Raw genomic sequence first — 23551 nt, forward strand, 5'->3', positions numbered from 1 at the left:
TTATGATATACCAACACCTGTGTTTCTGTTCTCATACATGGTTGCGTGCACGAGGTTACGCGTATCTTTAAGTTATAAATAATTTTAAATTTATTTGTATATAAGAATAGGTATACCTTATCGAAATAGGTGCAAAGCAAATCTTACTTGGGAAGGTCAAGGTGAGCAACGGTCATGTCAAAGATGGCATACACACAGAATCAAAAATGCAATGTAATCAAGAATAACCCATTCTACCTCCCACAGAAATAACATTATAAAACTATACTATTTTTCTATGTTACTCATGCTAAATGTTTATTTTACATCCATTAAAGGTTTCCAGATCTTTTCTAGTTTGTGTACTCGTTTTTTACAGCATAGTTACAGGTTTCCAATTCACTTCAACTTCTGCGGTATGAGCAAATTACTTACAACATCTAACAATTATTTTGAAAATATCATTGCTAGCTGCTTTAACAATCTTCCACCTATTATCCGTTCTCTTAGAAGGGAAAGATATTTTAAATGTTATATTTCAAACCATTTATTTGATTATAGTGTTTAACTGTTGCCTTTTTTTGGTTTGTTTTTTTTTGCTTTACGGTTCTTGTATGGTATAGTTTGAAAAGCATTTTTGTTTGAAATGAAACTATTGCCGGTAATGTAATATATTTATTATGGTAGATAACTGTGAGCCAAAGACACCATGTCATATTTTTTCTATTAGTCTCTGTTATGGAATATTTGATTTACTAACACCTAAATTATGTCGCCGTCTGCTTTTTCGCACAGTGCGTTTTGTTGGTAGCCTCAGGTCCTGTTTACGTTTACAGCACTTACACCCTACATGTAGATGATATCTCAAAAGGCAAAGTATTTTGCTAAGTCAAAACAAAATGTGAATTGTTGTTAACTGCAAAAATAGAGTGTGGCACAATAAGCTGCTGATATATAAATTTACCTGCTGGCAGAGTTGAATATAATCAGCTGACGGCTGCTGGCGGATAGCCCTGGAGAACATTGACATCTTTCTGGACATGCTGCTCGTGCCCAGGTCATAAAAGCGCATGCAAGGAGATACACCCATACGGAAAATAAATTCCTCATATTACGCATCGTTCAAGTGACTCAAATCATCTAGAGTTCATTCTTCAAATATCTGAATGGTATGAACGAGAGAGACTTGTTATAAAATACAGCAACTTTCATTTCAACTCTAAATTATTTATATAAATGTGCTGCTTTTTTGCTTCACAGCATTTTCAGACAAAACAGAGATGAGTCATGACAAATGATGAGTCTTAGTACATTATGTAATTGAATTTAAAATACTGTACAGAAATACTTCTTTCAATTTTTTTAATTCACGTTACAGTTTTAACAGCACAGAATTATTACAAAAATTGGAATAAATCATAGCGTGTCACATATTTGATGAATTGATAATGAAATACAAAAATGTTCATAGTATTGAAATACTTTATTCATATGCATTATATTTTTAGTTTCTGAGTGGAAGAATTTAACTTACCATTGAGAGGAGCAGAAACCACCTTGTCTTCTTTTATAATAACAACCTGCTTATCCCATTTTCAGACAATACAATAGCGTGGCTCCATATTCCCGTCCATTCAAGTATTACACGCAATACTCAATGAGAGCCATACAAGGCTGCATATCTCTAGCATAGAAAGTGTAATTAAAGCTAGGCCCAGTGAAGACTCGGCAGAGATAACACTCTATTATTTTCTCAGGCCGTATCAAATTTCCCACCCATATAGTTTGGCATAATGGGCCTGGATAAACTGCAGAAACTTCGTATATTTGTATGCATTAGGATATTATATATTAACAATGGAACTAGAGAAGTATCTTTTTACAACAATAGCTTGCCTCGCTACATTCCGGGTGAACAATGTGAATACTTTAGATTGTTTGCTTCTGAAATGAATAAGAGTTCAAGGACTTGTTTATGGCGGATCTTTCAGCTTTCAGTGCTTGCACGAATACTACCAATTCTCAAATAATAATTAATACAGGAAAATGTGACAATAAAAAAATTGTACACTCGGCTAGCATTTTTTCACATAAATTGTGCTTGCATTCCAGTTTAATATATCTCAGTTTAGGCTGCAGGCATAGTTTGTGGTTTATAGGTTTGGTACTTCTTAGACATTAGCAGCATATGACAAATCAACCTGCAGTGGTTTTATTTGCTTCAGTCAGCCTATAAATTCTTTTCATCAAAGATCATCAGATGATCATCGTTTACCACCTTATCTCAAGGCAGCTGTTCAGTGCAGAGAATAGCTAACATTTTATAGAGTACACAAATTGCACACAAAACGAGCAGTAATTTGCGAATATGCCTTATTGCGTACACGAGAAAACTTTTTACTTGAATACAGTAAAACATCGCTCACATACATTACATGTCCTTAATGCTGAAGAGCTAAATGTGTTTTTAGATATTCGCTGTCTAAAATACTCAATTCGTATTTCCAATCTGCCTGACCATCCACTACATTTCTACATTCCCAGAAAATCCTCTACACCTTATACCAGACACCAACACCTCGCCGATTTACATTATAGAACAACGTTATGCAGAAAAAGTTTTTCCTTCTAAAACGCATAATTTACTGTTCGCTTTTTTTTGTCTCATGGTTTAATTTGATTTGAACAGCATTGATCGGTGATAATGAAGTTCATATCTATTGATACGTTCAGCTGCATGTAGTGTTAAATAAAGGATATATAAGGTGGACCAGCAATGTCAGAGCTAACATTACAATAGTCGAAAATACATCCTTTACAACCTTCAAAAATGTTAATCATTAAATACAATTCAATATTGTGTTATTGCACTTTTTATTGATATACTCAAAGGCAATACGGAAATATTTAAAGCTTTTTTATATAATTATAATCAATTTTGGTAGCTAGCAGCCGGGTCAGTGGTTGGAGCTCTGACTTATGATCACATGATCAGTAGGATGGTTGTTTGAGCCACACAAGGACCTTTGGCGTGTTAGGAAGGGCATGTAACCACAATTGCTTCTGCGCCATGAACAAATTGTCGCAACAAATCCTATATAATGGAAAAGAGTGTTTGTGGTGGCTCTTAACATGAAAAGCTAAGACAAGAAGATAAGTTATTTTTTGTATTAGTTGACAAATATGCATATACATGTCATAGATCATGCTTACTGATTATAAAAGCTTTTTATTGCATAAAGTGCTCTATCAGATTATAATCATAACACATGATGTGCCATATTTACGCTGTACAAGTTTGTTGGTATGCTACGCTGTGGCTTATAGCTCATGGTCTGGTCTAGTACAAAACCAACCAATACCTTGACTCGGCTCATTCTCGTATTCAACTATTTTAATACTTTAGTTTGTAATTTTATTGCTAGTTACAAATAGATGCAGAATTTAAATCCAGCTGATTGTCTTTGATCTCATGATTTCATAACATACGTTTATGTAGAGAGATGTATGTTACGTCTATGTAGAGAGATGTATGTTACGTCTATGTAGAGAGGATTTAGTCCCGCAAAGGTTTTTCATCATTACAAGTGTTAACCTTGTTCAAGGAGCCTGAAATATTTTGGTTTCCTAATTTTGATTAAAAACTCATCAATGCGAAATTAGAAAACCAAAATATTTCAGGCTCCTTGAACAAGGTTATTGAGGTTATTATAAGGTGCATTGATGAGTTTTTAATCAAACTCGTTTTTTTAAGTTTCTGGACACAAATTAGATAGAATGCTTCTTAAAAACTAAAATTTTAAATCTAACTGATGGAAATTTTGGATAGAAAAATTTTATGAGTTAATATAATTTACTAAATTGATGTACTTCAAGCAATTATGATTAAGCTGCTTAATATAGTATCCCATTATATTGGCTTCTGAGTTAATTATACAAGTATTTTAGCTTTTTGTGTTGATGATAAGATGTAAAATACTGCATTTCTAAAACATATTTAAAGCTTTTCGTTACTCATAATTGAGGTGTTTAATTTTCTTACCAAACTGAGCTTACAAATATTCTTCTAACATTACTAGAAACAAAGATCAAGCAGTCAAAATCAAATCAGCCTTCGATTATTTACATCTCCCATACTAACTAAAATACTTAACCAAAATTAACAAAGAAACTATATTGTCAAAGATGGCAACATTTTAAAGCTGGAAACTGACTCATCAATAACTGAGTTGCAAAGTGGCCACTGATAGAATTCTGATTACTACTATTTAATTTACGTAGTCAGATTAAATTTAATTTAAAAATTAAATTTTTCTTAGCCATTTAATTGTTCTGTTTGTATCATCAAGCAATTTTTATGGCTCTGTAACATCTACCGTATGTTCCTTAATTTAATCTGCTCTTGTTCTCAACCTTTAGGATTCCATCAATGCTCACATTAGCTATTCGTTTCTTTAAGCACATTAGTCTGAGCATGCTTCAGTTACCTAAAATTCATACCCAGATATTCAATGGAAAAAATTCTTTTATTTGATTCTTGATGATTTGTAATCGGTAAGATACCTAAATATTAGAATTTCTAAATTCATATTTACAAACTCGCTATATGGATCAATCAGATTTTATTATATTATATTCACTGCCTATCCATTTTTTGTGACAAAATAGTTAATTTTTTTTGAAAACTTTTTTACAAGCTTTTGATTAAAAACTAAAATCTAAAGCCTTGGGAGCAAAATGAGATGTCGGTTTGAAGATGTCTAATCATAAAATCAATGCTGACGCATACATCTATCAGAGCACATTATTGTATTATAGTGCCGCTACAATAGCTTGTCATCATTACTAAAGTAGTACACATCTTTTGAAGATCTTAGATTAATATTGGCAAAAATTGTTTTATTTTAAAGTTTGTAATATTGATACTCGTAGTTATCTTCTCTCTTAACATGTTTTATTCGGAGTTATCGTTTTTCGGTCATTAAAGTGTTGATACATCTACAGAATTTACTACTGTGGTTATTTTTATGTAATAGATTGTCCTGCTGGTGGGCTATTGTAATATTTCAAGGTCGACGCTAGGCAATCCCACGTAAGGCTTAATTTAGAATTTCTATTTGGTTGTTGCTGTCGCAAAAAATTATTTAATATGTTTCAAAGAAACAGTTTTTAGTGCTTATATGAGTAAAATCTGTTGAAATTTGGTGTTGCATCACAGGTGAACTTTAAATCAAGTTGTATACATAGCTTTTTTATAATTTATTTTTAACAAAGAAACACGGAGTCACACCAATGATATACAGCCCCCATATACATGATATATGGGGGGCTGTATATCATTGGTCACGCTTTTCAAACGTGTGGCAATGATATTAATCCTTCCACTGATCACCATATTGTGAGCTGAGTGCAAAATTGTTGTAGCTTCATATAAAACATTAGGAAAGTTGCAACAATTTTGCGCCCAGCCCACGATATGCTGTATTTTTTCTTATTATGGGTGCAACTGCTAGTACTTGAAATTGCTACTAACGTTGCACAGCTCGTACAATTACTAATTTATGTTTTAGAATGTTGGTAGCGTTTCGATGAGCAATTCATCGCTAGTCTCTGGAGATGTTGTTGAGCCTGTAAAATGCTCTTCAACCCTGTTTAACCAATCTATAACTAATTTGTCATCTGCTGAAGCAGAGACAAAAGATGATGACAAGCAAGCTTCACTGAAATCTTGCTTTGCCTCCTCAGCAGTTTTAACTTGTTCGGAGCCGTCATTTGAGGAGGTGCCAGTAGATGAACAGAGAGCACAAAGCAACTCTTTGTCGAACTGCAAGATGCTTATGGGCGTGGCAGTGTGCTATTTTTTTGCAATCTTAGTTCCTGATATTGCTAAGCAGTTAGTTCAAGCATCAAGGGAGAGTCTCTCTGCCTCTCTAACAAGGTTTGCAATCTTTCATCAGTATGTAAAGTAACTGATAGCACATGTTATAAGAGCACTTTATAGGCAACCTAATAACTTTGAAAGTGGAAGTAAAGAAGGAGTATTTGTAAATCTGAATATGGTATTGTTGCTGTATAATTACTCATTACAGAGCGATTTGGCGATCTTAAATTCAGTACGGAATATTTTTATAGTGTACTTTTTTACATCATCATGCAACTATTCAGTATTCAGTCTAATTTTTTTCCTGCAGTGTGCCAACAGATGGACCGTCTACAATATATCAGTCAGCAAAACCAGCGGAGCCGTTCTTTGCTTTTGAAAGCCCAGTACATGACTCATACACAGGGGCTCTACATGTGGCTGGAAAAGTTGTCAAGGAAAATGGCTATGTATTTGTCATGTATTACGCTTCATGGTCTCTGAATAGCATGCTTGCTCGTAAGGAATTTGAGACAGCCGCCAATATGCTCAACGACAGGGTAGGTGACACCGCTGACTGTATTGACCATCAAATTGTATGTTTGACATGTTAGTCTGTAATTCTTCTGTCATTTGTGTCATTATATTGCTACTTCTTTTCACTTAACATGAATAATTCAAAACTTCAATTTATATTTACTTGTTCAACTTTTTCAAACAAATTACTGTATCACTATGATTTGCTCTTATAATAGTGGTTTGCATTATCCGGTACTATTTTGGTACTATTCTACTAATCAGACCAGTGTGATGTGTTCTTTGGTGGTTACTATAGCATTTTTGAAGTTGTCCTTTTTTATTGGTTTGTCTTTTATTCACACACTTATAATCAAACGTCCGATTTGGTTTGTTCTTTTATTCACACTCCTACAATCAAACTTCCTGTATGGTTTGTCTTTTATTCACACTCCTATAATCAAACTTCCTGTTTGGTTTGTCTTTTATTCACACTCCTATAATCAAACTTCCTGTTTGGTTTGTCTTTGATTCACACTCCTATAATCAAACTTCCTGTTTGGTTTGTCTTTTATTCACACTCCTATAATCAAACTTCCTGTTTGGTTTGTCTTCTATTCACACTCCTATAATCAAACTTTCTGTATGGTTTGTCTTTTATTCACACTCCTACAATCAAACTTCCTGTTTGGTTTGTTTCGTAATTACAGCTTACAAGCTTGCTTCCCAATTGGTTATTTTTTCCTCACATCCTTACAATCACATTTTCTGATTAGCTTACAGTCTACTCACACTTATACTCTCTATTTATATTATAGCCTAATTTTATATTTTAGGTGCCATTCATAGCCATTGACTGCTCCAACTCCAACCAATGCAAGTCTAAATATAAATTTTACAGTTTTCCTTCTTTTTACTTTTATGCATCTGGCATGGACATAGGCTTTTCCTACACAGGTTAGTCAAACATTGAAACTTATTATAATTTATATGTTATTATTAGTCTTATATTGTAGTGTCAACTAGAGCGGGATACAAACTCCTCGCTTACATAGCACTCTTATTAAATTTTTATCTTATTTCTAATGCTGCTCGATCAGGTTTGCCACTATCGCTTATCAAAATTATGTGCTAAGCTGCATTCATAGATGTAAGCTCCAACTCCCATCAGCTTTTCTCTATCACTCTCCATTTTGAAACACAATGTAAATTATTTGGCTAGCGCTAGTAAATAATTATTAATACTATGATATCCGCTACCTTTCTACTGATTTTGAATTTGGTCTATTTCTCATCTCTCAGTTTTCGGATTTGCCCATTTTGCTTATCAAAGTTTTTAAAACAGCTCATCACACCCTGCCTATTTCATAAGACACTCTCTAGTGTCACTCGCTGTTTCCTGTTGGATAGCAGCACCGATGTATAGCCAGTTAGAAATACACCCTTCTAACTAACCCACTTACACCATCATTACAAAATCTGCTTCATTTGTTAAGCCACCCAGATTGTTATATATATTTTTGTGGTTTTGCACATCAACTGGCTGTTCTATTGGCTATTACACACATAGGCACTCATGGCTAATTTTATATTTTTCTGATTTATATTCTACTGCTGCTACAATGTTATGATGCATACATACTGCTATTGTAGGAGTTGCCAAGGCCGAGTATTTTGTCAGGTTCATAGAATCTCTGCTCAATCCAATCACTCATATATTTAACTCAAGTCAGCTCACCAGTTTTGTTTCTAGCCATGAGGTAGGCCCTTTAGGATTTGAATCTTCCACTGCCTACTCTTGCTATTTAAATAAGCCATAACAACTGAAAGTAGGCATGCGCGTGAACCTTACAAATGAGTTATCTCATCTTGGCAAATTTTCCAGCAAAGCTTGCTGGTATTGTTTGTCACAAGCGGATAACTCTTCGATATAGCTCTTTTAATTAAAGAATTCTTAAAGAAACGAGCTAATGAAAAACAATTGATGTCTCGCCATCCTATTCATAATTAACAACTACCGTATATTATGTGGCTAAACTTAGTAGGTGAATGTTTAGCATTTGACTGTTGCTACTTGCTGATGCTGACATATTCCTTAAATAGCTGTTAAGTGTAACTTGTTATAATTACTAGTACATTGGAAGTCTAGCGTGCCATTAGATGTGGTCAGGTGTGCCGTGGGAAATTATCTATAGATCATATTTTTTTCTAACTTTATTTATCGTATTTCTGTTCACTCTTTTTATCATAAAGCACAGAGAAGAACTATTTGCACAATTATTATGAAATTGGGGAAGACATTCGATTAGTACAGATGTTAGAGTGTCAGTCTAATAAGGCAGATGTTAGAGTGTCAGTCTAATAAGGCAAGTGTTAGAGTGTCGGTCTAATAAGGCAAGTGTGAGAGTGTCGGTCTAATAAGGCAAGTGTTAAAGTAGTGTCGGTGTAATAAGGCAGATGTTAGAGTGTCGGTCTAATAAGGCAGGTGTTAGAGTGTCAGTCTAATAAGGCAGGTGTTAGAGTGTCAGTTCAATAAGGCAAGTGTTACAGTGTCAGTCTAATAAGGCAGATGTTAGAGTGTCGGTCTAATAAGGCAGATGTTAGAGTGTCAGTCTAATAAGGCCAGTGTTAAAGTGTCAGTCTAATAAGGCAGGTGTTAGTGTGAAGATCTAATAAGGCAGATGTTAGAGTGTCGGTCTAATAAGGCAAGTGTTAGAGTGTCAGTCTAATAAGGCAGATGTTTGAGTGTCAGTCTAATAAGGCAGGTGTTAGAGTGTCAGTCTAATAAGGCAGGTGTTAGAGTGTCAGTCTAATAAGGCAGATGTTAGAGTGTCGGTCTAATAAGGTAAGTGTTAGAGTGTCAGTCTAATAAGGCAGGTGTTAGAGTGTCTAATAAGCTGAATGTCATAAGTTAAAGGCCCATAAATTGCCATTTTTTATCCCAGTCTCTAACCTTGGCATCAGATGAACAGACACTTCTCCTGTTGTGGTAAAGCTTAGCATTGGCTTAAGAGATGTTCTGTTTTTGTTTCTGCTCCATAGAATAGTTTGTCCATGTTTACCTATAATTTTAACGTGATAGATTAATTCCCTTTGCTATTGTTCACATTTATTCATGTAGTAATTTTCATTCCAGATGGAATGAAATTTACTGCATGGAATGGAATAATGTGGATTGCAATGTTGGTTTTATTTAGAAAAGTGTATGATTTTAAGTTATATAAATATATAATGTACATGGATATGTAATATATAATAACTATGACTTGCTTTAGCTGCATATTAGCTATGGCATCTAAAGCATCATATCCATTATATACATACTATATAATAGATACGATAGATCTCATATCTATTATACAGGATACACACACTGGTAATAAAATACTTACCCAATGAATTAGAGTAACTTACCTCGTAAGGTAGTAGCCTCAATTTTTACTAAATTTTTAAACAATAGCCGTGTTTTAAGCCAGCTTAATAATCGTTACGTTACACGTAATGATCAACTGTGCTAGTTAATAACCCTAATGTATGTATATGTATATACGCGGTATTTGGGTATTTGTTTGTTTATATATAGCATATGATAGATATGGCTTATATTAGCTGACATCTGTCACACCTGTTTGCAGTCTTCCTTAGTTGGCTATTTCAACCTTTCAAAGACAGAGCCAGCTGGCAGGTTCCAGCAGTTTTATTACGCCTCTCTACGTTCCATAGAGAAAGGTGAGCTGTTTGCTTGCTTCTGCGTTTTATTTGTCAGAAGCGCAAGTAGATATGCTGAGTATCTAGTCTTTAGTATAAAGGTTTTTCGCATTAGCAGCAATGTGTGTTACATTGTATTTACCATTGATTTTAATCTAAAAATTGTATTATTTCTGTCAAGTACTTGTCACTTTTAATTTCAGGGTAGCTTAAAAATTGTTTTTAGGTGAAACACATTTTAATAAATAACAAAATCTGCATCAAGCTTTGTTCGAAAGATTTTGAAAGTGATAAGTTTTTGCAAAGGCTTGGTTGTATGTAAAGCTTAACATATGCATCGCAGTGACAAAACAGAAACAAAGGTAGTAAATAGCAAATACATTATCATTGTTGCAATGTGATTCATTTAAAAATCTATTTCTAAAATACAATTCACAAAATAGAGATTTTTATAAATAAAAATGTGGAAGTCAGAAAATATCAGTCAGAAGATATCATTCTGCCACAAATGGTGACTAATTTGTCTAGAAGCATTTTTATAGCGTATCATTATCAAGGGTAAACAACTCCACATATATAATTATTTACCTTTGTCAAATGCTGTAAAGCGTCTTTCACATGGTCATAATTCTATCCATTAAGATCGAGTGTGATCAAAATAATTTTTATTTTTTATTAAGACTAGCAAATTATTTGGAATTTTTAAAAGACAATCCATATTTCTAAAGGCAAAGCCCGCTTAAAAGGTTATATGGTAACTGTCTAGCTACTAAGTAATATTCCAAGTCTGGGATTAATTTGGTTTAGTAGTTTTAACTGTTGTTTACAATTTGTATTGACTGTTTGAATGTCTGCAGCACTTGAATTAGCTCACCTGGATTCAAGATGCCACTGGCAAAGCACTGTAACAGTTGATGTCTAATATATCATACGCTGGGCCTATAGGTATCCTTCACATTTCCTTAGCTGCAACCACTAATTCTGCTTTTAGATTTCCTTCAACCCGTACGATTCGGTGTTTTGTCCGACCACAAGTTTGCCTCTCAGTATTCTATGAATGAGGACAGGAACCTAATGCTTGTCCGCAGCATTGAAGAGAATTTGGTGGGTTGAGTCACATGACAGTTTTTTAACGCTCTGTGTGTTGGGGCTATCTGAGTGTGTTTCATAGCAAATAACAACTATTCTAGCCAATCTACATAGATTAAATAGTACATACTGTTCAACTTTATTGTTTAATTAGCTGTGCTACCCGGCGTTGCCCGGGTATTAAAAATCAGCTTATAAACAATTTGAGGTAATGAGACTGCTACTTGCTATTGGTCCGACATATTGCCAATGGATAGTTTAAGTAAGCTTATCAATAAGAGCTACCTTCTCATGAAGGTGCGTCGTAACGGAAAGCTAATTTATCAAGCTCGTGTGGCTGAATTAGTAAAGCATCGGACTGGTGAATTGGAGGGTTTGAGATCAAATCTTCTGCGGTACAGATTCTTTATTCCAAAATTCTAATATCTAATACAACAACAGATAATAACATAAACTTTGAGAAATATATATATATATATAAAATTGTTTCCTCACCCCGGATACCCCGTATGGGTGGTAAATTCTGCTCTAACTCGGGTCTCCTACCAGAGACCTGGGAGTTTGAGCACTCGCCTCAAGATCTTAGCTGTTTCCAATAGCGCACTTTTCTGCGACTCACCTGAGTTGATTGCTGTTGGTATTTGGGCAAGCCAAATTTTATGCGCCGGTGTTATTGCGCCCAGTGCCACAATGACTACTGGGATTACAGTTGTTCTTACATTCCAGCATTTTTCAATTTCTTCTCCAAGAGGGAGATATTTTTCTACCTTTTCTTTTTCTTTGCTGGCTATATTGTAGTCATTGGGTACTGCTATATCTATAATAGTAGCCCTCTTGTTCTCCTTGTCTACCACCACTATATCTGGTTGGTTTGCCAGGACATGCTTGTCAGTTTGGATGTAGAAGTCCCAGAGGATCTTAGTGCGGTCATTTTCATTGACCTTACCAGGAGCTTCCCACCAGCGTTGTGGTTTATTAAGGCCATACTCATCACATAGACTTCTATACACAACACCTGCGACATGATTATGCCGCTCAGTGTATGCGTTCCCTGCTAGCTGCTTGCATCCACTGATGATGTGTTGGATGGTCTCAGGTGCATCTTTGCACAGTCTGCATCTAGGATCGTCTCTAGTGTGATAGATTTTCGTTTGGAGTTGCCTTGTTGGGAGCACTTGCTCCTGGGCTGTCATGATTAGCGACTCTGTATTGGCCGTTAGGTTTCCTTCGTTCAGCCACATATATGTCTGGTGAAGATCGCCAACCTTAGATATTTGCTGGTGGTAAGCACCATGAAGAGGTTTCGTGTGCCAGTCAATTTCTTCATCATCAGGGTGTAGGTCCGTTGTAAGAGCAGCCGATTGAAATTCAGCTAGCAACTTATCTGAGATGGCCATGGAGGCTGCATATGCTTTGATGCTTTGCTCCTCCTCTTTCACTGTCTGCTGTACACTTTTGAGTCCCCTACCGCCATCTTTCCTATCAAGATACAATCTAGTAGTATCAGATTTTGGGTGGAGTGCTCCATGCATGGTCAGCAGTTTACGAGTTGCTATATCCGTTTCTTTGATGGCTTCCTCAGTCCACTTTATTATGCCTGCTGGATATCTTATTACTGGCAGTGCTTAGGTATTTATTGCCATGACTTGGTTCTTGGCATTGAGCTGGCTCCGTAAGATCTGCCGAGGCGTTTCTTGTATTCGGTAATGGCTTTGTGACGTACCTCAGCTTCATGGTTGATGTTGCTTTGCATAATCCCCAAGTACTTGTACCCTTCTTCTATATCTTTGATGGTACCATTTGGCATTCTTAGGCCATCTGTGAGCATAGAATGGTCTTTCTTAAGAATTAGCCTTCCACATTTCTCAATACCGAAGGTCATTCTGATGTCCTTGCTGTATACCTGAGTGAGGTGTATTAGCGAATCAATGTCCCTTTCTTTGTTAGCGTACAGCTTGACGTCATCCATGTAGAAGAGGTGGTTTATCTTGGTGCCACTCTTAAACTGGTACCCATATTGAGTCTCCTCTAGCATATTGCTTAGAGGGTATAGGCATATGCAGAAGAGCAGCGGTGATAAGGAGTCACCTTGATAGATGCCTCGCTTAATTTGTACACTCGCCAGCTTTTTGCCATTAGCCTCCAGTTCTGTCTTCCATTTGGTCATTGACATCTTGATGAATGCCACAAGAGCAGGGTGAACATTGTACATACTGAGGCACTCAAGTATCCAACTATGGGGAATTGAGTCATAGGTCTTTTTGTAGTCAATCCAAGCCATGGCAAGATTGGTATGCCTTCTCCTGCTGTCTTGACAGACCGTCCGATCCACCAGTAACTGATGTTTAGCTCCTCGGGTGTTGCGCCCAATTCCTTTCTGAGCACTGGTCATATAGTGACTCATGTGCTCTTCCAGTTTGTGTGCAACTATTCCTGAGAGCAGTTTCCAAGTGGTGGGCAAGCACGTTATTGGTCGATAGTTTTTAGGAATCGGCCCCTGCTTTGGATCTTTTATCAGAAGTACAGTTCGTCCTTTGGTCAGCCATTCTGGATGGTCACCTTGTTCTATTAGGCATTCCATCTGCTTAGCCATTCTAGTGTGAAGTGATGTCAATTTCTTTAACCAGAAGGCTTGAATCATGTCATGGCCAGGTGCTGCCCAGTTCTTCATACGCTGCACTCTGCACTTGATGTCCTCTTCGCTGATGGTGAGTCCTTGCTGGGCCACAGTGTGTTGATGGCTCTCTTTAAGCCTCTTCAGCCAATTTGCAGTGGTGTTATGAGTAGTCTCTTTCTCCCAGATGTCCTTCCAGAACTTTGAAGTGCTAGATCGGGGAGGCTCAGACATTGGCCTCTGCAGTTCACCTTTGAACTAGGAATACACTCTAGATGGATTATTGATGAACAGTTTGTTCATTCTCTTGTTATCCCGCTCTTTGGTGTACCGCTTCAGTCGTGTCGAGAGTGCTACTAGCTGCTGTTTGGCAGATTCTAGAGCTTCTATTGTGGCTTCCCTTTTTGGACGCTCCAAACTGTGGTTAGACTTTTCACTGAGCCTACTAACTTTCTTGCGCAAGTCCTTGATCTTATTTTGTAGCCTCAGCTGCCAGGATGGAATGGCTTGAAGCCTTGTTGGCATTGGCTTAATATCCATCTCCTCCAAGATGACGGTTGCTGTACTGTAGATTGAGGCATTAGTCTCACTGATTGATCCAGTTGAGATTGACTCCAGTGCCATGTTAATGTCTTCTAACAGCTTCTTAGGTATGGCCTTGCTAACTTTTCGTAGTGGTACCCTGCTTCCATAATCATTAGCAGCTGACATCTTGTTGATGATATTTTCCGCAAGCTCTCTCACCCTTGGGTCAAGGTCCAAGTGCATGTCTTCTTCAACCCGTGAGTCAACACATGATCGTGTATGTGTGACAGTGTGTGATGATATGCACTCTCACTAAGATGCACTATCACTCTCACTATGCAATTCTCTCTTAGATATGCACTCCTCGTTGGTTGAGGTTACTTGGGTGAACTGTTCCCTAATTTCATCTACCTCAAGTTCTGATATGAGCTGCCGCTTGATTATGTTACTCCTCTGAGCTACAAGTTGCTTAGCGGTTAGTGGCAATTCAGGGCGCATTTTTATCCACAGTTGACGCATCCTTCCCATATAGCCCCACTTTTGAGGTTCACTCATAAAGTAGCACTGCATGAGGTCCGTGTTATCAGTCCGAGTCCATTTCATCCGTTTTGAACCAGTAGCCCATTTTTCACTGCCTTCTCCTGGTTCAGCTACAGGCAGCGCGGACCTTGTTTGATCGGGCGACGTCCGAGCCGGCATGGCTTTGGTTAGTGCACTCATCATAGAGGTTGTAGACGTTATACAAGCAAGGGTCTTGTCCAAGGACCACCAGAAAAGTGCAGTTGTTGGGGTTTGAACCGAGGACCTAATGATCATGGTCCCAATACCTTACCAACTGCACTATCTGTCCTGTATATATATATATATCTATATATATATATATATATATATAGGTTGTTTTAAAAAGTCTTGAGCAGTCCAGTTAGTTTGATAACTTGTTCAGCTGTATTTGAACTACTGAACAAAAACAAGTAGGTAGATCATAATGGCAGTACAAAGAAGAGTACATAATTATAGAACTAAAGCAAGTGTCTGGTTGAACCAAGTGTCAACATGTAGGGCAGTTAACAGCAAGATCATACTACAACATCTAGTTATAACTAGTATGTATATCAACACGTACGACCAACTACCTGTTTTATAATGCAAAGTTTATTTAAACTTTTACCGGTTGGAATTGTGTTGATGAAATCGATCCCTTTTACTCCCATGACTAACTTACAGCTTCTATATTTGTCCTGTTTTAAGACTGTCAGCTGTTACCTTTATCCACGGGTTAGTTTATGTTGGCTACAGGCTACTACTACCATACATTCTGATATGTAATAACCGCCTCGAGCATTAATTTCAGGTGTATCCAACAGGGCGTAACTTCACCTCTACAGCCATATCAGCTTGGGTGAACAAGTACAGAGCTGAGGTAAGCAGTACCTTGTTGAGTACTTGCGTTTATGGTTCGACCTAAACTTCCTGTGTCAATTAATCCCGCAGTCCATGTTCAAGGTTTCTTCCTTCTTTCACTCACCCATTAGTCAGGTGTATCCTCCTCTCCTAGCCAGTCACTAATATATTGGTTTTTAGCAATAGTTTGAATGCTTTTTCTTTTTTTTGTTAAACTAAGACAGACTAAACTAGAAAACTTCTTCTTATCAGCAAAAAGAGCTTTACACTAAAACTGTTTGTTTTTCTATTCATAACAAATATACAGACTGTATCAGACTCGGCGTACATCAACCATTATGTTTCTTCAGTTACCTCTAAAACGTCACTTCTTTGAAAGAGTGTGAAAAAGAACCATTTACTCTATTTGATTTCTGTTTTTTCATTGAGTTCTGCAAGCTTGCATTTTCAAAATGATGTTCAGTTTAAAAGGAATTGTGCTTTCACAGTCGACGAAGTTGGTAATACAGTCTAGAATCAGGTGGATTGCTTGTATATACATGGCTAGACTTCAAAGAGTTGACTGGTTTTTCTCACTTACCATTGGTGAACAGAGTTTTTTCCCCCATTAGCCTCTCGTCAAATGGCTTCTCCCTCGAGGAAAGAAGGCTATCGAGCTGTATAAAACGCTAAAGTCTGGTCCAACAGTGCTGCTGCTCACTCCCTATGATGCCTGCTCTTCCCACAACCGTGATGCAATGCTCGTGAGTTTATTCCTAAATCTTTTTTTATACACGGAAGGTGTCAGTGAAATAACTAACCTTTGATATGTGTAGATAATGCTATGCTTTCCTTTCTAATGTCTTCGGTCGACGTTAACAGGCCTACAGAAAGACTGTCACCCCTAGTTTTATTTCTCAATACAAACTTCTACATATGTTTTAGCTATTGCTAATATTTTTATTAGGTAAGTGAAAATTATATATGGCTACATCGCAGTCAGTCATAGTATTAGGTAAGATGCATGGGTGTTAAATGACGAACTACGATTGCAATACTAACACACTGAGGGATATTTAGTCGGTGGTTCAACTGCATTTGTCTTTGTTTTTTATTAGACCGAAATGGATTCGCAGGTAATTCTCTCTTAGACTGATAATACACAGATAGCTGTATAGCAGATCATGTAGCTGTGTGTTTAGTAGCAGAGTTTGTGAGACAGAACTAGGTTTTAGAAGATGTTAGTAGTGACAAGATTTGTCTTTGTTTTTAGTTGCGCGAAGTCGTGCTCAATTATTACTCGTGCAACGGTAGTTCGGAGGCTAAAAAGAAGGTGCAATCCTTTATAAGAGGGTCAATACAGGCTCGCAGTGAATCATCAGCCACCTTCTGCATGGTCTGTGAGTCACCTGTGATGCCATGCTGCTACACCGTGGCTAACTCATCTCTCTGTCAGGTGAGTCTGAGCATTCAATTGTACGTATATGGTATACTGGCTTTCGTTTGACAACGTGGGAGTTGTTTTCTCCATCAGAGAATATGTAGTAGTCTGTACACAGAGTATTTTAAAATAGTGCATTTGCTTCTATGCATTTACACGTAGTAAGTATGATCCTGTATTTTATGAAAGTATATGACCTGTTAGGTCTATTATGTAATAATAATAATTAATGACGCACGCAAACATAGTTATTTCACATTTCTACCTTTTTCTGTGAAGTTATCCAACCGTGAATTAATAACTATTCTATAACAAATCTAATTGCACAAATGCCTAATTGTCTCATAATCGAATCATTTTGCTGTAAATATTTTAGGTTTGTGAGTCTCGAACAGCCTGTAAAGGAAACTGTAGTCCTTGTGAAAACCTATTAAAAGAAAAAAGTTTACCTACAGCAATGCATGCGTGTTCATCTGTTCGACGTCAGCTGCCAGGTCTCCATGACAATGAGGTAAACATAGTTTTCCCCGTCGTATGAATATCAATTTTCTTTATCACTGTCCTAGTTTGAAACAGATTAAATGTCAGATGAAAGTATATTTAGAGTGCAGACACTGGGTTTGTGATGGTGTTACTCATTGTTTACAGTAAGTCAAACAATTCTTAATAATTATTGCTTTGATGGTTATGCGCATACATGTACAACTAGCTAGCATTGTATTACCCAAAGTATCAAGGATTAGCTGGGCATTTCTCACCAGAGTGTATTTTATGATAACTACAGATTTACCTTCCGTCATGCGGGGTGACAAGACCCTTTTACTCTATAGTGAAAGGTATTGTTTTAGCCGATTTACTGTAATCAAATCATATAGGTTGTGCTGAAAATCACGTATAGCAGAGCTTTGCTCATTAAATTTATGAGGAAAATTGACGAGGCTGCCTAATTTTTGTAAACTCGGCTGAGAGTTATCGTCCCATAAATGTCTTCGCTGTCAGTTCCTGATCCTTTAGTTCCGCTGTAGGTACTATTCTACCATCAGAGCTATAAGTAAGCTTTTCAGTGGTTATTATAAGAGAATCACAACACATCAGTATGCACTGAGTTTTTAACACATTTACATGCCAAAGCAATTAACTTTATATTGCATTATAGTGATACCTAGACATTTTTTGTACCAGTTGTTAAATAATTTATTTTTTTATATTACACATTATTGTCATCTGATTGGAATTTAAGGGTAGGCTAAAGGGGTGGTCACATGAGAGCCGAAACAAACTAAATGACGCAAAACGACGTCACTGTCAGTTGTAAACTGTTCGGCCGAAGACATTTCTGGTCTGCTCGAAATTTCATGGCCGAACCCTTGCTCTCATTGGCTGGTTAAAATTCTAGCGAGCACGCATCACATTTCTCCTTACGTGCGTGTGAACAAAATTAACAAAGAATTGGGACGATATTTTTATTTCGTTAAATAAACAACATGAAGCAATTTACGACAAGGCTCACCCGGACTTGTGATTGTGTTGCATAAATGTAAGACAATGGTTGTGGTTTTCTTTTGTGTAGATTAGAAGTAATGTGTCATATTCATCCTGATGAAGTATCGTTGACCGATTTATTTATGTAAAACCACAGTTCTATGATAAAGACCGTTTTTGTTTGTTATGTACTCAGCATAGAAAAACACTCATATGTTAACAAAAAATATAATTTTGTTGATGGGAAGGGTTGGCAAAATCTTTGTATCGAGTGATTTATTTTGAGCAACTGTACGATCTTCTGATAAATCTGCTGCATAATTATAATTATTAATTGTTCCTCAAAGTTTTTTGTTTACAATAGAAATATTTAGCTCAAATACATAAAAACTACCAATGAAACAGTGTCCTGTCTCCATGCGTATGGTATCTAATAAGCGAAGTGGCTTCGGATGCCATGTGACATGTGGCTTAGCCGAACCGAAGTAAAACAACCTCTAAACCAAACTTAAGTCATTTCGGCCATCGTGTTACCACGGCTTAACTCATTTTGTTATGAATTCTTTACAGTTCAATGTACAGTTCGACCTCTTCTTACACCGGTATTAATATTTAAATTTGCCATAATTTGCGATGTTTTGTAAATCATCACAGTTTCACAGGTAACTGTAGAGGGGCCTGCGAAAATTAACAAGAAAATATAAAGATATAAAATAATTAAAATATTTAAACTAAATTAGTTTAAAATTTACTTAGTTTAAACTAGAGTAAGTTATATCACCTACTGCATTTCTATCACCACCTCTACCTCGGAACCCACGCATAGCCAAGTCTACTCTTCCGTTTCTACGATAAAATAATGAAATATTTTGATTGCTTATTATTTTATTAATTTAGTTGTTTGTGTACTAGTTTTGTATATATTTTTAGTACTTTGTGTAATTACGTGCAGTTCTTACTAAATAGTTATTAAAGTTTTATTGGTTGTGGAATGCATTAAACAAATTACAATGCATCTTCATAGAAATATTTGCTCCGACATACAATAGGTTTAATATACGAAGCGGGTAGTGGAACAATTTAGTTCAGTATATGAAGGCTGTATTTTTATAAATACACCCGACTGCCTCTTCATATATGCATCCTTTAAACCATAACTGTCACGAACAACTTTTATCGTATTTACTAGGTAAATCAGACACGCTGATTCCGATTTTGTACTCAAAATAAAGATTAGTCCACTAACCTTCAGTCATTTAGGCTTTTTTAAAGCGTTTCAATATCCATTTCGAAAACAATACAATCGGCATTACAAGCTCCGCCCATAAATATGTGACGAAACCTAGCTTTTTCAGAAACGGAAGTTAGGTATGTTTAGTCCGATTTAGAATAATAGAGATGGGTGTCTTAAAACCCATTATTATCTATATCCAGCCTGTAAAATAATTTCAGTTTTTTATGAAAGGGATATAAACTATTTAAAATTGCTCGCAGCTTGTTACATGACGTTTAAATGGGCTGGACGCCAAGAAAAATGAGCTCAAAAAGCGCGGTTTTATCACAAGCTAGCGTCGTTATCGCGCTTTTTAAATATGCAATGCTAAATAGCTTATCTACCTTTCAGAAAAGACTGATATTATTTTTAAGGCTGAATTTAGATATTAATCTCTATTATTCTTAATCGGTCTAAACATCCCTACGTAACTTCTGTTCCTAAAAAGCTAGGTTACGTCACGTATTTATGGGCGGAGCTTGTTATGCCGATCATGTTGTTTTCGAGACCGATATTAAAACACTATAAAAAATCCTTCATTACTCTGAAAGTTAGTGGCCTAATCTTTATTTCGGAAACAGCGTGTCTGATTTACCTAGCAAATACGATAAAAGTTGTTCGTGGCAGTTTTGGTTTAACATCTCAAAATTGCAGTATATTATAAAATTTTAGGGAAGTTGTCTTCTTTCATTATCAGCCAACCCAACAACTTTGAGGGTTTAAACTGTTAAAGGTTGATTTGCAACAAAATTCACATTACTGTTGTTTGGTATGAAAAGATTCACCATGTCTTACTCTGTTGTGTTGTAGGTGCAAAATATGTGGAAAGGTGATTACAAGCTCTTAAAAGCTCAAAAACGAACAGAAAATCGCAGCCACACGAGACCGCCGTAGTTCGGATTTCCTTTCCAAAACGGCTCAAATGTGATGTAGTTGTGAGAAATGGTTTCTGTTTACACTTTCTTGCAACCTTATTCGTCGAAATATTTTCACAAATATACTTCACGCATTCAATAAAACTATGTCTATTGTTCTTACGCGTCTGTTTTATCGTCATCGTAATGCTGTCACTTTTAGCAGTGATATCTTATAACTTACCGTAAAAATTCGTTTAATTTTTTAGCCTTAGCTTGAAGGAGTACATATCATTGTTTGATAATCATGACGAGCCTGTTGGTCACTTGTGATAATTGAAAAGTGCTGCAGAAATTATTTGCGAAGTATTGGGTCACATGATCAGATCACGACTTGCCGATTAGACCAAACCGAAACAAAACTGTAAAGTAGCGAGCATCTATATTTGATACGGAGTCTTCGGTAAAACCCGAAGTGTTTGTGATAAACTAGTACTACGATAAGTTTTATATTGAGCTTTGTATTGGCCTTTCAATTCACGTGAGAACATACGTGACAAGACAATAACCAAATTTCGTGGTTACGTCATCGAAATAAAGAGATTTTAATCTACGGCGGCTTTTCGTTGTTGAGCTTTTAAGAGCTTGTAATCACATTTCCACCTATTTGGCACCTACTGCACAACATAGTAAGACATGGTGAATCTCTTGATACCAAATAACTGTAAAGTGAATTTTGTTGCAAGTCAACCTTTAAGAGAAAGTGTAGCCTAGCCTATTGTCTACTTGGCAGTATGTCCTGGAAACATCAATAATGGTATTATATCCTCATTTTTATTGATATCCTACAAACATCAGCACTCAGAGGTCGTGTTATATGACATCATTTTATTATGGTTAGACTGCAACACAACTTAAGGTGACAGTGAGTAACCCAATAAACCCAATAAATCAATGTATAAATAAAATCTGAGTCATTGCAAATAACTGGGGATTTTTTTCTTATATGATTGAAAGATTTAACCATTCTTCTCCAGATTAAATAAACATCGTAAGTGCTAACCTAATCATTTCTCTGTCTCTTTTGAATTAAGAAACCTGAGAAATGTAGTTAAACTACAATATTCAATAATTCCACAATTGTCTTCATCTGCATAAAAGAACTTTGGTTCAGTTTTTAAGTCAAGAATTTGAGAACCAATTTTGATATTACTAAATCTATTCTTGGCCCACCCGCCTGTCTCATTCATTCTATTCTTGTTGGCTATCTCTTTTGGCTCATCTAGCCCCACCAGAAATGCCTGAAGGTGTTCCAGCCTTCCAGCAATATGGTGGCGTTAAAGCTGCTTCAGTGAAACCAGTCAATCACTGACTAGGAATGCTTCAGTGAACCTTCTTGTCCACAAGTTCTTGAGACCCTCTTGAGATCGAGATGGAGCAGCACTCTCAATCCCTGACTCTTCTCTCTCCTAACAGATTTCAGCTAATTTTAGTTTGAATAATTTTACTTGCTGCCCTATTGTTTAGAGGGGTCTATTTAAGGCTGGCTGCTTCCTTTTGCAGCTTTTTAAAAAATGATCCGGAAAATTTTTGGCACCGATTAATTCAGCTCTGGTTGTTATGGGGGTTGTTCTGAGAAAATAGAACATCTTTGTCCTCCGCTGTGGCTATTTCTAGTGGTATATTTTTGCAGCCACTCTAGAAGAAGTTATCCTGACCACAAATTTGCAGGCTCCCACTTTTTATATTACCAGTTTTAAACTAAGACTGAATCAGTTTATGGTCTTTCTTCCCAAAGTCTGCAGAAGCTCTCTCCACGTGATGCCCATCTCGATACATAAATGGTGGCAGAGTATTATATGGGTCCTGTAGCCAAATAACTCTTCATTGTTTTACCAAATCTGAAATGGTTCACTTATTTTTGTTTGCCAATAGTGGTCTAGAATGATCATGTGGGAAGAGCTGAAACTAGTGTTACAGCTGTTTCCATCCGATATTTGGTCGAAACTACACAAAAACATTATTGAAACGTCAATCTGTAATGCTATCTGTTATGCTGTTAATGCAATAAACATATCTGCTGTCAGTTAACCTTTAAATTCATTGCCGAACAAACTTTCAAATCTTGAAACTATCGCTTGCCATTTTTGTAAGTTTTTCAACCGTTTTCTTGAATTCATCAGCAAACTCGTTCTGTAATTGGCACCTAGAGTCATAGACCTATTAACTATACAGTATAGTTAATAGGTCTATGTGGTACCTCTCAATATTGGTACAAATGTATAGCAATGAAGCGCGTGGGGGTACTTTGTTTTTGTACGTTGTAGATTTAGCTATTGCCCTTGGAGAAACCTTGTACAACAGCACATTTGAAATTGAAACAGCACATTTAAAAATTACAAATTAAAAAAGTAGGTAATGAACTTTGTAATGGCTTTTAGAAAAATTCCAAAATATAAACAAACGTAAAAGGTATTATTAATTCATAATAAAAAGTACATATATAGTTAATAACCTGCAATTGTGATAACGATAGATAAAGAGTGAAAAATTGTCAAAACATTTCAGCCTAGTGGTTACATTTCTTGTGTGTTGACTGACTGGCAATTTGAATGTCGCTAGTTCAAATCCCCAGTGACACGGATTTTTTCTTACTAAAACTTTATCGCTATTACTGGACAGGCGAGCAACGACAGACACTCACATCCATATATATAGACTAGTTAAAGTTCATATTTCGGAAAAGCAAAATATGTTAAATTTTCTATTTTTAGCTGTAGGAAATAGTACTACTAGAAATATGAAAATTGCTTGTTTTTTTTAATTTTTT

The 23551-nt window shown here is 36.3% G+C and overlaps 1 protein-coding gene across 4 annotated transcripts in view; it reads left to right on the top strand.

Moving 5' to 3' along the window:
- The first annotated feature begins 5060 nt into the window (after positions 1–5060).
- The window catches only part of LOC137392871 (thioredoxin domain-containing protein 11-like), a 43858-nt gene continuing 25367 nt past the window's right edge, over positions 5061–23551 (top strand). For 3 of the 4 annotated variants that reach the window (XM_068079242.1, XM_068079233.1, XM_068079218.1), the window contains exons 1-11: positions 5061–5071; positions 5550–5917; positions 6171–6399; positions 7192–7312; positions 8009–8115; positions 9991–10084; positions 11055–11167; positions 15643–15711; positions 16304–16435; positions 16945–17127; positions 17489–17623. In XM_068079242.1, coding sequence (XP_067935343.1) covers positions 5568–5917; positions 6171–6399; positions 7192–7312; positions 8009–8115; positions 9991–10084; positions 11055–11167; positions 15643–15711; positions 16304–16435; positions 16945–17127; positions 17489–17623 — 1533 coding nt within the window. In that variant the 5' untranslated portion in view covers positions 5061–5071; positions 5550–5567. Of the gene's footprint in view, positions 5072–5136; positions 5198–5549; positions 5918–6170; positions 6400–7191; positions 7313–8008; positions 8116–9990; positions 10085–11054; positions 11168–15642; positions 15712–16303; positions 16436–16944; positions 17128–17488; positions 17624–23551 lie in introns of those variants that run through there. The other variant, XM_068079224.1, reaches the window with a different exon arrangement.

Source organism: Watersipora subatra, chromosome 1 (assembly GCF_963576615.1).
Source record: "Watersipora subatra chromosome 1, tzWatSuba1.1, whole genome shotgun sequence".
Classification (NCBI taxonomy): Eukaryota; Metazoa; Bryozoa; class Gymnolaemata; order Cheilostomatida; family Watersiporidae; genus Watersipora; species Watersipora subatra.